The sequence below is a fragment of the Mycteria americana genome, chromosome 2, assembly GCF_035582795.1.
Source record: "Mycteria americana isolate JAX WOST 10 ecotype Jacksonville Zoo and Gardens chromosome 2, USCA_MyAme_1.0, whole genome shotgun sequence".
Lineage (NCBI taxonomy): Eukaryota > Metazoa > Chordata > Aves > Ciconiiformes > Ciconiidae > Mycteria > Mycteria americana.
Genome location: NC_134366.1, coordinates 28,037,094 through 28,050,854, shown reverse-complemented (window position 1 = coordinate 28,050,854; position 13,761 = coordinate 28,037,094). Strand labels below are relative to the sequence as shown.

The 13,761-nt window shown below is 40.3% G+C and overlaps 1 protein-coding gene across 3 annotated transcripts in view; it reads right to left on the bottom strand.

The window, feature by feature from the left end:
• Positions 1-13,761, bottom strand: part of PPP1R9A (protein phosphatase 1 regulatory subunit 9A) — a 155,457-nt gene that overhangs the window by 69,636 nt on the left and 72,060 nt on the right. For all 3 annotated transcript variants that reach the window (XM_075492851.1, XM_075492854.1, XM_075492852.1), the window contains exons 3-4: positions 3,165-3,297; positions 2,527-2,647 (exon numbers count right to left, since the gene is read on the bottom strand). In XM_075492851.1, coding sequence (XP_075348966.1) covers positions 2,527-2,647; positions 3,165-3,297 — 254 coding nt within the window. The remainder of the gene's footprint in view (positions 1-2,526; positions 2,648-3,164; positions 3,298-13,761) is intronic.

Here is a 13,761-nt window from a genome sequence, read left to right as displayed (position 1 = left end):
TAAAGTTGAACAAATTACTTGAATAATTACTGCTCTGTATGATGAACTGAAAAATTTAACCTGTGCAGAGACAATGTTTAGAGTTCTTTTCAAGTTAAGAACTGTGCAATGTTTCAAAACTGTTGTTCTCAATGTTATCAAAATACTTTAAAATGTGAATGACTCATCACCACAATAATTTGAAAGAAGCAGCTATGAATTCATCCAGGAAAAGATTTTATTTTTCGTATTCAGTCTAATGATTGATTTCATATTTTACACACCATTAATAACCTCTCTTATTACTTATCAACATGCTTGCCTTTGGATTGATCTCGAAGCACCCTCCTTGGGTAACGCCGTTTGATATGACAACTGAACACTACCTGTTTCTTTGCATCAACATGAATCAAGCCAGCGGTGCTCAATCACCGAGAAACCCCTTTGTACAGATTTTGGGTTTCCATGGGAGGCAAATATTTTATATCACGATGCGATGCATCTTTCAATAAAGGATGGGAGTTATCCTACAGATACTGTAATGCTTTAAACTGTAGTTTCAGAAGTGCCTACTTGAAGATTGCTATGCGGTTAGTCAGAATATCTGATGTAACTGCTGAAATACAGTTTTATTTTCTGTTAGGAGATTTTGTTTTGCTATCAGTGTTAATGATTAACTAGGCTCTTCTCAAAGACAAAGTTAACAGGACCCTTTACAGTTGATGCACTTTATTACAGAACCAGCTGCTCCTGACTGAGAGGATTACATATGCCTTTCCCAAGCGAATGATCAGTCAGGCTCTCAAAGTGAAAATGAGAGGTCTATTTCTCAGCTGACTGAACATTCAGCCAGTTGAAAACCAACACAAATAGTAGAATGGTCAAAGAAAGATATTATTTTTTCTCAGCTGACAAGCTCCTTTCAGATGCCATCTAGGGAAATGAAAGAAGAGACTTGTGATTGAACATTAACTTCTGTAGCCCACTCAAACATGTGAATAATGAGAGGAACAGAAAATACAGTTTGTCATAGAGCAGTAGTGAGCGACTCTGATTTTCAACCAGAGAATTTCACACAGAATTCCAGTTGTGAGCTTAATGCCTTCTGGCTGAGCTCAAGCTTATCTTTCAGAAAAACGTTCACTTAAATTTAAAGTAATGGATGAAGTCATGAGATCTTGAGGTGTCAGCTTCTTCACTTCCCTTCATAATTTTTAAGCCTATGATAAATCAGTACTTGGCCTTCAACCTGGTATCTTATTGCCAACATCTGTAGACCTGCAAGCCCAATATGGAAGACGGTACACTCCAGTAGTTTCAGAGCAATGTTATTAAACTTTGCAACCCTCTGCCATGTAGAGCCTTCTGATTTAATTTGAGTGGGCTTTCCACAGCAGAACAACCTTTTGCCTGGCTGAAAAGTTATAGGTGTTCATCAATAAGGAACATGTTACTATAATACATTTTTTAGAAGACAGTATCAACTTTTTAGAATTTATTCTTACTCTATTTACCTGTGTTTGTGTTTGGTATTATTTATAACTAATATAACAAATCACTAACGGTTAAAAATAGAAGTAGAGAACGCATATAAGTAGACTTAATTGCTAATGTATCAGATAAGTAATATTTTATTTGCATGCAAATTTACAGAAGGTATGCACTGGGACAAAACAACAAAGTATATGGGTTGGAAGATGTTTAAGAATACTTTTAATTATTAAATTATTACATAGTAAAATGTTTTGCTAACTTTTAATGAGAAACATTGGTCTGATTGTGGCAGGTATTGTGTAATACACAGATAACTCTGTCCTGTATGACAGGAAATATTGTATTGTTCAAAAGGAATTCTTTATCCTGCACATACCAAGTAAGCAATTCTAGAAGCAACCAGGTTTTATATGAGCATCGTATAAAGCTACAAACACCAATTCATTTCTTTAGTGGCCAAGATTTACAGTACAGCTTCCCACTCCAATTGATTAATGTACTTTCAGTGCTGTAGGGGTGAAAACTAAACTCTGGAGCAGAGGACTATGCATAATAAGAAATACCAAGTAACAGCCTGTGTTAGTAAACTTGAAAGGAGGTGTATTTAGTAAAAGTTTAAGCATTCTGATACACTAATTATTTTCCTAATCAAATTTTGAGCAGAACTCTCTTTCGTAAGTACTGATTGTTTAAAGCTGGTTTGAAGCTAAAAGAACATGTGGGAGCTCAATACCTTTAAAATCTAAACTACCTTCACAAGTGATACACCATTTGGAATCTCCAGCTTTACTCATGCTAAAGCATCTGGGTTTTCAGGTAGTCATGAACACACATCTTTGACAAATCTGTTCTCCTTAAACAGTTCAAACTCAGTACACCAAACTGGTGTCTTCTCTTAACCACATCAGGTATTTGGACCTTACAGAGAAAGTTTCCAAGTTTTACAGCTTTGAGTTATCATGACATACATTAAGCAAACAACTCTTTCCTATGAAAATCATAATTCATAGTAACTATTGCTGGGAAAATTTCCAAATACCGAGTCTAGTTTACCTGCCATCTCTTTCTGCTGCCCCACCTTCTGTTACTGTTTTGACAAATATTCCCAGTTTTTCAAGGCCTGCATCTGCTCCGACTCCCATTCCAATAATGCTTATGCCAAGTCCATCTTCATCTGTGAAAAAGGAAAGTGAAAGCAGAAACTTCTTACATTTGGTTTATATAGTTACTTGGTAGATAAACATTTATGCTTTGGTTCCTCTTGGTTTTCCATGTCAGTAACATTTATATCCTTTTTCTTCCTTTTAGAAACTTTATTATCCTGCTGTTTTAATTACACACAAAAACATCACCTTCACTCTTATGAGATATCACCTTCACCCTTATGATGAGCTCAGAACAACACTCAAGATTTTTACTCTTCCAGTGGAGAATGAAAACATCGCATCAAACACTGTGTAAAATAATATGTGAATGGAGTGACACAAAACAATTCCTTTAGGGAAATAAAGAACTGCATGTCTCTGAACTGCTTCTTTAATTCCTTATCAAACAGTTCTTGAAATCCAAAAAGCCAAGGTGACTACAACAGATTCATGGAAATTCAAGATAGGCTCTGTAGGCATGTGTAGACTTCCTCAGGCTTGGAGATCAGTGCCACAGGAACTGGAAATGGCACACAGACCCCATACCTTTTTCTAGTTCAACTGGGAAGAGCTCCAGCTTTTCCACACGCTTCTCAAGTTCATATTCAGCTGATGCAGCCACTGGGTCAACTTCATCATTTCTCCTGTCATAGTCTTCATTGGAATATGTATTGAAAACCTGTGGAAACAGACCAAAAATCACTCAACTACCTACTCCAAAGAGACTTCCACCTTACAAAAGTAGCTACTGCTTTTGTCCTGTGATGTTGCAGAGTTTGAAAAGGCTTTTAAAAGAGAAATTTCTCCTGTTCATTCAAACTTCAGGTTTTTAAATGTGTGCTTTTTCGTTCAAGTAAAGCACAAGTATGGTTGCAAAAGTCAATCGAGTATGATTGATTTTTATTGTTTGTGATTATAAATGCAGAAAGTGATCTTGAATGACTACGTTGGTCTGTACATGTCAATATTTAAAATACTTAATTCAACTCTTTAAGAATGCACTATTACTAAAGATTCACAGACAGGAAAAAGAAAAATACATTGAAATGACAATCTGCATACAGTCTCTGTTTCAGTCTTTTCTCCTAATGAAGCTCCAGTTTGCATTCATCTAACCAAAACTAGACTTGAAGATTACTAATCCACATTTACGCTGCCTATGGATACCATTAGAGATTATGCTCCATATTACGTATTAACTTTTTAGGAGAGCAACATACACAGCCATGGGTATTTTTTAAACTAACCAGGTTTACAGGTTTATTTCAGCTCTAAAGCAGTAATTTAACATTGACTGCATTAACCTGATTATATTACTTACACTACTTTCTATCATACTTTCAACATGAACATGGCCTTCAATCAGTGATTATTCAGACCTTCAAGAACTTCAAACAGTCAGGAAAAGAACATTTTCATATTTTAGAGGTCAGAGTTTGCCAGCCTAATTCACTTAACTGTCCACATTTGGCAGTGATGGAAGAATACGCATTATTAGTGGTAATAATTTTACGGAACTTTGGTCCCACGCATATATTGTGTTCATTACTTCAAATAAAAGGAAACAATTTCCCATACCTCCTCTTCCTCTTTTTCAGACACCCCACAGAAGATACAACAATGTAGCCATGTTTTTCTATATCACTGTTTCTCTTTCAACATAAAACACTGCACCATGCCATGTAGTTACACATATATCCAGGTCTCAAGAAGCCTGATCTCTTACAGCCTTACTTGGAGGCTCCTTAACAACTGCCCCTGGAGCAAGCATGCCAGCTTGCTGCCCAGTGCAATGCCAGGGCTCATTTCCACCTGAGGTTTCACCTGCCCAAAGAGCTGTTAGTGCAGATTAATTAATTTTAAATAGTGAATATATTAAAATTGCAATCCAAAAATACAATTCAATACTATCGTAAGTGTAGTAACTGTGTTATGGCTACCATAAGGCCACTGCAAAAAACCTCCCAGCTTTATATAAAGTAGTGGTTGAAACAGAAAAGACGTTAGTCACTCTATGGAAATTTTAACTCCTGTATTTTATCAACGTGAAATACTTAATAAATTGCCTCTTCCAAGAAGACTGAGATGATAAACGTTTTACAAGAATACACAAACCTATCTCACATTGATTTTTAGTGATATTGATGCAAGAAAAAGGCTGTTTTAACTAAATCATGTTCCTAAGAAGCCTTCATAAATATATCCAAAACCTAAGTAAAATAAGTCACATACTAAACACTGCCCAATGCTGCTGAAATTTTTATGCTGCTTTAGTATGTATAAGATTGGAGAAAATACACTGATGCAGAAATAAGCATAAGAAAATGTAACAATTTACTTGGTCTAAAATAACCTGCAAAAGTTATGTGCAAGTCCTGGCCACACACAAATGGAGAAACCATGCAAAGAGCCAACCCCTTCAAAATGTAAGGGACCACCTTCAGTTCCTTCCCTAAGCTTCTGTTTGTGGATGCAATAACTGCACCGGCATCGGGTATTTTTTAAAGACCTTGAATGATGTATTAATTTCTGCTCCTGCTGTTAACCCCACTGGGTGTTTGAACTCCCACTTAAAATGGAAAACAAAATAGAGGGTGTCCATACATGCTTAACAGCCTGACAGAGGAGCTCTGAAAAGTCTGTTGTTACTCCATGTCTTGCACAGACCTCTTTTACACAAAATAAAGCCTTCTTCATGTTATGTACCACTGCCTGCTGCTTCTCCGTGGGTCTAAGCAAGACCTGACACACATTCAGGAGACACAGCAATAGGACCATGCTGGTTTGAGCATCCCAAGGACATTAAAAATTCTCGGGAGCTATTGTAATTAGCCTGGAGAGGAAGGAGAAGATGGAGAAAGGTGTCTCCCCCATAGGTTGGCTCTCCAAGGTGAAAAACTAAAAAGTGTAATTATTAATAATTTCTGATAGATGGCTCCCGAAGTACAGAGGTGACGGTAATGCTGAGTACAAATACGAGATTGATCTCATGACCGATGATTTTATCATACCATAAGCCAGTGTTACACAGGATAGCAAAGCAGTAACCTTAATCCACCTCCCAGAGGTGATAAACAGTACATAAGCAGTATATACTGATAAACAGTATATAGGGCAAGTAAAGTGTTACATAACACAACTCTGAGAACAACAACTCAGAGCAAGAAAATCAACATTGTGACCAGTGACTACTAAACTAACATAATGAATGCTTATAACAAATTTGTTTTAACATGTTCTGGTCAGATCTGTTATCTCAACCTTCGAGCCCCACATTGGGCACCAAAAATTACTGTCGTAGTTTAACCTCAGTCAGCAACTAATCCCCACACAGCTGCTCGCTCACCCTCCCCCCCACCCCCCCCGTGGGATGGGGGAGAGAATCGGGGGGGGGGGGGGGGAGGAGTAAAACCCCGTGGGTTGAGATAAAGACAGTTTAATAGGACAGCAGAGGAAGAGAAAATAATAATAACAATGATAAAAGAATGTACAAACAAGTGATGCACAATGCAATTGCTCACCACCCACCAACCAATGCCCAGCCCGTCCCCGAGCAGCAATTGCTGCCCCCCAGCCAACTCCCCCCCAGTTTCTATACTGAGCCTGACGCCATATGGTATGGAATAGCCCTTTGGCCAGTTGGGGTCAGCTCTCCTGGCTGTGCCCCCTCCCAGCTTCTTGTGCCCCTGGCAGAGCATGGGAAGCTGAAAAGTCCTTGACCAGTGTCAGCACTGCTCAGCAACAACTAAACCATCAGTGTGTTATCAACAATATTCTCATCCTAAATCCAAAACGCAGCACTATGCCAGCTACTAGGAAGAAAATTAACTCTATCCCAGCTGAAACCAGGACACCTTATCAAGCTAGAAAACAACCTGTAGATCTAATGATGCTAGCCTGTATGTAGGAGGGGACAGAAGACCATCCCATTTATCTTTTGATTGTGAGATGTACAACTCAATGACAAACATTTCTACCCTGACACAAGAATAGATCAAACCAGTCAGAAGAGCCCACTCGAGCAACCACCGCAGGCCAGTGGGTAAGCTCCCCTGGCAGCTAACCTTCTCTATGCTTTGTTGTCAAAGATGACTATTGCCACTGAGGGCTCAAAACCCAACCTCACTCATGCTGACATCAACCAAGATAAGGATCAGTCTGTGGAGCTAGAACCAATAAATCATTAGTGAGCTAAGGTTTGACCACAAACCTTTACGTCTGAAATGCAGCAGTCATGCAAGCAAGTACAGGTTAAAAACAACAGCTGTGAGTTTAGCTTGGATTGTCTCATTTATCAACATCATGAGAGAGACTTGTGTTTCAAATGTGGAACAGAGATGGATGTTATCAAAGAAAATGCAGATACAGTCACTAGCTGTTGAAGGATGGTGAAAGAGGCAGGTAAGTATTACTTGCTGAAGACAAAGATTAAAGGAGGGTGAGGTATAGGTCACAAAATGAGTATATTTATTTCTGGATTCCTTTTCATGTTAATTGGCCCCATTCTTTTCCTTTTGTTCAATGACTGGCATTAGTATATTGTGGCAGCAGTTTCAGATTTGTTGCAAAATGACTGGATATGCTTCAGGATAATTTTCTTTCAAAGCATCAAATCATATACTGACTTCTTGTTTGGGATGATCTTTCTCGAACCAGATTAGACAGAAGAGTCAGCTTCTTGTATCTTGCTCACTGTTTTGGAATATTTATATTTGCACACAAGAAGGGAACTAAAGATACTGCTGGTGGTGAATACAGTTATCATTATGTCTCCAAATATATCGTGCCACTCTTACCTGGTATCTTACCTAAGCATTCAATCTGAGATTGCAGGATCACTGATAGCATGAAGGTAAAATAGTGTATGTTTCCTACCTGGCATTAACTCACCGTCTTTTGTACACTGGTCATATGATCTTGGCCACTGCCTTCAACATGCGTTTTGACTAGGGGAAGGAGGAGGATATTCTTGTATGTCATTTACCTCATTTTACACGATCACATTTAATGGTTCACTGATTCTATTAGATGAATCTCTGGGTGTTAAAATGAAGAAAAGAAAATTTGTACTTGGAAATTTTCTTTCTTTGTGAAACTGTCTATCCACCATAGTAATGAACTCCTTGCTCAGTACAGTCATGAGAACTGTCACTCAAAATTTTACTTTGCTAAAAATAAAAGAAACAGTTATAACTTTTTCCTCAAAGTATGCTTAACTTAAGTAGTCCTACTTCACCAAGTCTGTTGCCGCTGTGTTTCCTAGAGCATGTGTGGGATTGCAGATTTACAGGAATTCTCCCACTCCCTGTGATTTATCAGATTTGGTTTTGCCCTGACACTGGCCAAGTACCCACTACAATAAAGTCTCCTGAGCCATTACTTAATGAAAGCTCTTTTTCAGGAAAATCCAATACATCATGTGAATCTCTGGTTGTACCTCTCCATTAGAAAAAAGTAAGTTTCCATGGAATTCACCTATGACATTTACAAGGATTTACAACAGCACTCATAATCCAGCAACAGGGGAAACGAAAAGCCACCAACAGTGGTGACAACCCAATGGATACTCCAAACAAACCCTGAAGAACTGACGGGCTCATTCCAATGCTGCTGTTAACAGAACATACTTCTGTTTTCTCTAAACTGAAAGAAAAAGGGTCATCAGTGATTCATCCACCACCAAAATAATGACAAACTGTATGATCAAAGAAGCAGGTATTATTGTTAGGCACCCTGGGCAGGACCCCCAGGGACACGATACATACACATACACGACTACTTGCTTCTCTTTCAGAGAGCAGTGACAGAGCACAATCTAGAAAAGAAACGTCACTAACTACAACAAAATGGATTGCGGAGTCTAATTCAGAAAAAAACCCCCACATTCTGGTTCTAATACTCAGTTTTATTAATAAGACCAGAAAAATACAGCAGTAGATGGAAACTGATTATTCTTGGAAAAAAGAAAATTTTTTTAAGTTTGGGGCATTTTCTCATGGCTCTCAACTACCAAGAACGTTCACAGAATTTTGCTGGCAATAACCAGTAGGTAGGGACAACTCTTTTTTTTGTAAGGAAGTCAGAAAGGAGATGAACTATGAAGAATCGCATGGGCTATCCTCCCCATGGGCTATCCTCCCCATGGGCTAGCTAGCTCGGTGCTACATCAACCATGTTATTAGTGTTGCATACTATAAACCCTGCAACATAACAACTGTCTCATCTGATGTGTTAAGAAAGTCCCAAACATACTGAGTATTCCCTGGATATGTCTCTACCGTCTTTGCAAGTTGTGCCAAGGAACAAGACCTGATCCCAGGTTCAGCTGCTATTGACTGCCTTGTCATCCGCGCTTTTTACCCCTCCAATGACTGGTGCCTGCTAAAGGGAATGAACCATGCAAGAAATGCATATTGGTGGAGGGCACCTTGTTTCAATAGCTGTTCTACCACAGCTCCAGCTACCCAAATCTCTCTAACGCGCTCCTAAATAGTCTCTCCTATGCGCAACTCTTCATTACACCGAGTCATTGCATGTCAGGGGCCACAGCCAACATACGCTGGTGATCACTGTGTTAATACATGTTATGAAACCATGCTTTCCACCCACTATTGCTACTGCCGTCATAAAGCCTGCTCCTCATGCCTCTGTTCAGAAAGTAAAAACAGCACCTAAGATCTGACCCAGTCATCTGGGCGAGATATTTCCATGTGGATAGATCATCATGCACAGGAAAGCAGCACTGCAGAAAATGGCACAAACATTTACAGTGAACATTTGCAGCAAGTCATTCCTCTGGCATCCATTTTGAGCAGGGGAGTAGGCATCACAGCCACTACCTCACTGTAACGATGCCATATAAGACCAATAAACTGCTATTTTTCCTCAGCATTTTCTTATTTCTGAAAATTCAAAGTTTTTGTAAAGTTTTGTAACTCTGGTGTGCAAGAGGCCATTCTGAAAGTGATGCTAGGCCGTGGAGTAATTATTACTACCTGTGCTCCTGACCCCATCACTGCTGTTACTATACATGCTGCTGCTGGCCACCAACAAGCTAAGCTTGACATCGTTGGTTAATCTTCAGAAGTATATTCCAGCTGATGCAGAGTTGTCAATGAGCAGAGAATAGCACCTGCCAGCTAAAGAGACTGGTATGGCTTGTGTGAACAGTAAACAGTGCCGAAACCTCTCCTCAAACCTGCACATCCACCTCCCATCTACCTCCTCTTTTCCTTTCATCACTGTCCTTGGGCAAGAACAACCAAAGACACCTATCAGAGGCACCTCCTGTCCCACTGTGGAGAACTGAGATTTTCAGGCACATTTGCAGGCATGAAAAGCAGTGGTATTAGCCTTGGGATGATCCAAAATCCTCTCATTTTTTCACAGCTAACAAGGCAAAGACCAAGGCCAGAATTTGGGTTTCCTGAGTCTTGTATGGCTCCATGGTTCCAGAAACAGCAGTCACATACTGTCAAGGGACTGAATGTGGCTTCCCAGAGGAACACACGGCGCTCATTGCTTTAGTGCATGATGTTTGCTTTAGTACATATGACAAGCTCCATCAGAGTGAGAATTGGTATTACTACCCTCCCTGTATGCCATTTTTAAAACTTTAAAAATTTGGAACACCTGTGTTCCATGCCTTCTTTGCAGACAGCAGCAGCAACCAAATGGGTCACCTCTCCATATATGCTGGTGAAAAGCCCTGAGAACGATCAGGTCTTCTTCCAGCCATACATCATTACTGTGCAAACATCCAACGCAGGAAGGTGAATAATTACAGAACTACCTTATATTTTTATCTTTTATAACCCACCTCCAAGGTGTGCTATGTTATTGGTGGGGGAGATGCACAGAGGACTTGGCACTGACAGTGTCTGCATTTGGAGAGCGCAGACCTTAGAGCTAAAACTGTAATATTTCCTATCACCCATTTTCTTCCCCAAGTGAATAAACTTGTTTGTCCTGCATTGAAACTGGGAGAAAACATAAATGTGCAAACACTAAAGGGAACTAATCAACCTGACACTGTGGATGCATCCTTTGGCAACTTTAATTATAACGACAGTAATAACAATTTCCTTCAGCTGGTTCTGCCACATACAGCTGTTGACTTTGGGAAAGATGAAAACCCAGAGGTTGTCTTTAATGCAGATATGGATGGAAATCATAAATATTTTGTATCAGAAGCATTATTATTAATTATAGTAACAGCTGGAATTTCAGACAAGTTTTGTTAGGTTTGTTAGCAAGAATCCAAATAAGGAAACACAATGGCTAAGTAATTTTGATGTAAGACATTCCGAAAAACATTACAAGTTGTGGATGACACCCTTTCTCAGGTCTTTCAGTCTAGAACAGCATGCAGTAGCACTTCCCTGCCCTCTGTGACGAGGAACAGGAATGTTTCCAGGGCAGCTGCCAATTTCTTCAGAATAGTTCTACAATCAGCTCTTGTTTTGAATAGATGAAAAACTCTCTTGCGGGGAGAGAAGTGAGGAAGAGCCATAAGAGTGCCATAGGAAGAATTAGAGATATTTATGGACCCGACACTGACTTACAGTCTTGCACTTGAAGCACAAGCAGTTGTGAGGAGTACTCCTGCGCTGCACCCTGCAAGGACAGGAGGCAGAGGAAGCACTGAGGATAATCTCTCTAGTTGTGCTCAAGAAGCTAAATGAGAGAAAAAAAAATAAATAAATCACAGTTTGACCATTCATTATCTTCTGCTTGAAAGTCTCTCTACAGCATAGCTTCAGGGAGGAGAGAAAGCTCTGACAACATCTGAAATAGGTGACTTGACTTCTCTTTTAAAGAGTCTTTTCTCTGCGATGTGGTTGCTCTGTCACAGTCAAAGGGGGTGAGTCAGTGAGGAGGAGCCACCGCAGGCTCCCTCCAGCTTCCCTGGCTTCGCACTCCCCTAAAGCCTGCGTGGGCATCAGCTGTCACTAACGCTTCAGCAGGGAAGCACCAAGGAGACAAATCCTCCCAAGAAGCAATTGCAGGGATGAGACACAGATGGGAATTAGATAGTTGCAATATTGAAAGAAACTGATCATCTAACACCAAAACCAAGCCTGGGGTTTCCCTTCAGAAAGCTCTGTAGGAGAAAGATCTGATTTAAGCAGCCTGAAACTCCAACAAAAAGAACTGCACAGCAGATTTCAGTTTCTGAAATCCTAAAAGTATCTGGGTGCTGGATTCCTCCATCCCACAGAGACCTCTTCTGACATACTACAGAGAGCCAGGAGCAACTGCTGCCACGCGCAACCAAAGTGCTCCATTTGTTGATACAAACTGGAAAGTATTATCTCTAGATATTCTTGGTTTAGGTAACTACCACAGGCTATTGAGTTTTCTGTCTCTTGGCACAGTCATAAAGACTGTGTCTAGTAAAAAACCACAGTGTCACTGTCCTGCAGCAGCACCAACACATCTCAGCTCGCATCCACACATCTCCGTCCACTACAGCATGTCCTGCATCTGGCCTGCCTACAGGGAGATGCTAACCCCAACCCGTGCCACAGTTGCACTGCCTGGTGGGACACATGCATTAAAATGCATGGACTAATCACATGCATTCATTAGGCCTGTGACACGAGTGTGGTTTTGCTTCCCAGTATACGCAGCTAAACAACCAGGCAGACTTCACCTTTAAGCTCATTTCACTGAAACTAGTATCTTAAATTTTATACAGTGCAGTTTCAGGCCCCAACATGGAACTGAAATTGCTTTGGTCGTACTGATGGATCATCTCCTGGTATCAACGATGAGAGGACATACCTGCTCACTCTCTTTGACCTCTCCCCTGCATTCGCTACTGTTAAATCAGAAGGTCCGACTGCTTCAGCTCGGAGGGACTGCAGGGACTGAAAGTAACCCAGCTAAAACACCCGAGTTCTTCCAAGAAGGATGCCCCGATGTATAGCAGTGCATCAAACTGCTCTTCCACTACAAACCCCTTACCTGAGCATTTTAAATTCTGCGTAGGTCATCACTGACACATAGGTATAAAAATGTGGCCTTCTTGGTACCTTAAATCAAATAAAAGGCCAAATTTTCAGATTTCTCTTCTTCTCTGTCATCTCAAATTTTCTGTGTACAAATGAGATTTTTACCCTGTCTTTCTGCTACTTGGCTCAGTTTCAGGTGTGACTTCTTTAAAACACCTGTCTTCATTAATTTCCTAGAATCAGTGAAGTTATTTACCCTACCATTTATTATTTACTTGATTTGTACTTGTTTTATTGCTGATGTACGAGTTTTGTTACAATTTACGTTGCTTCTTGTCTACATAGCAGAAAAATACAAAATCACTGTTGCTGGAAATGAGATGTGTGCCCCATGTGAAAACTTCATGCTGTTACTCTTAATTAAGACAGGTCAGACTAATTAGCAAGTAAAAAAAAGCCCTGGTACTGAAGAGTAAAACCAAAGTGTCGTGGTTTAACCCCAGTTAGCAACTAATCCCCACACAGCCGCTCGCTCACCCTCCCCCCCGGCCCCAGTGGGATGGGGGAGAGAATCGGAAGAACAAAAGAAAGAAAACTTATGGGTTGAGATAAAGACAGTTTAATAGGACAGCAGAGGAAGAGAAAATAATAATAATAATAATGATGATAAAAGAATGTACAAAACAAGTGATGCACAATGCAATTGCTCACCACCCACCAACCAATGCCCAGCCCGTCCCCAAGCAGCGATCGCTGCCCCCCAGCCAACTCCCCCAGTTTCTATACTGAGCCTGACGCCATATGGTATGGAATAGCCCTTTGGCCAGTTGGGGTCAGCTGTCCTGGCTGTGCCCCCTCCCAGCTTCTTGTGCCCCTGGCAGAGCATGGGAAGCTGAAAAGTCCCTGACCAGTGTCAGCACTGCTCAGCAACAACTAAACCATCAGTGTGTTATCAACATTATTCTCATCCTAAATCCAAAACACAGCACTATGCCAGCTACTAGGAAGAAAATTAACTCTATCCCAGCCAAAACCAGGACAACAAAGCTAATACAGATCTGCTCTTCCAGAGTATCTGTAAGAATGTAAAAAATTTTCCTGATCATTATTTGGCTAATATTTTGTCATTACAGATGAATCTTACGTGACAAAGCAGATTAAGATCTCCTGAAAATACTAAGTTTTCT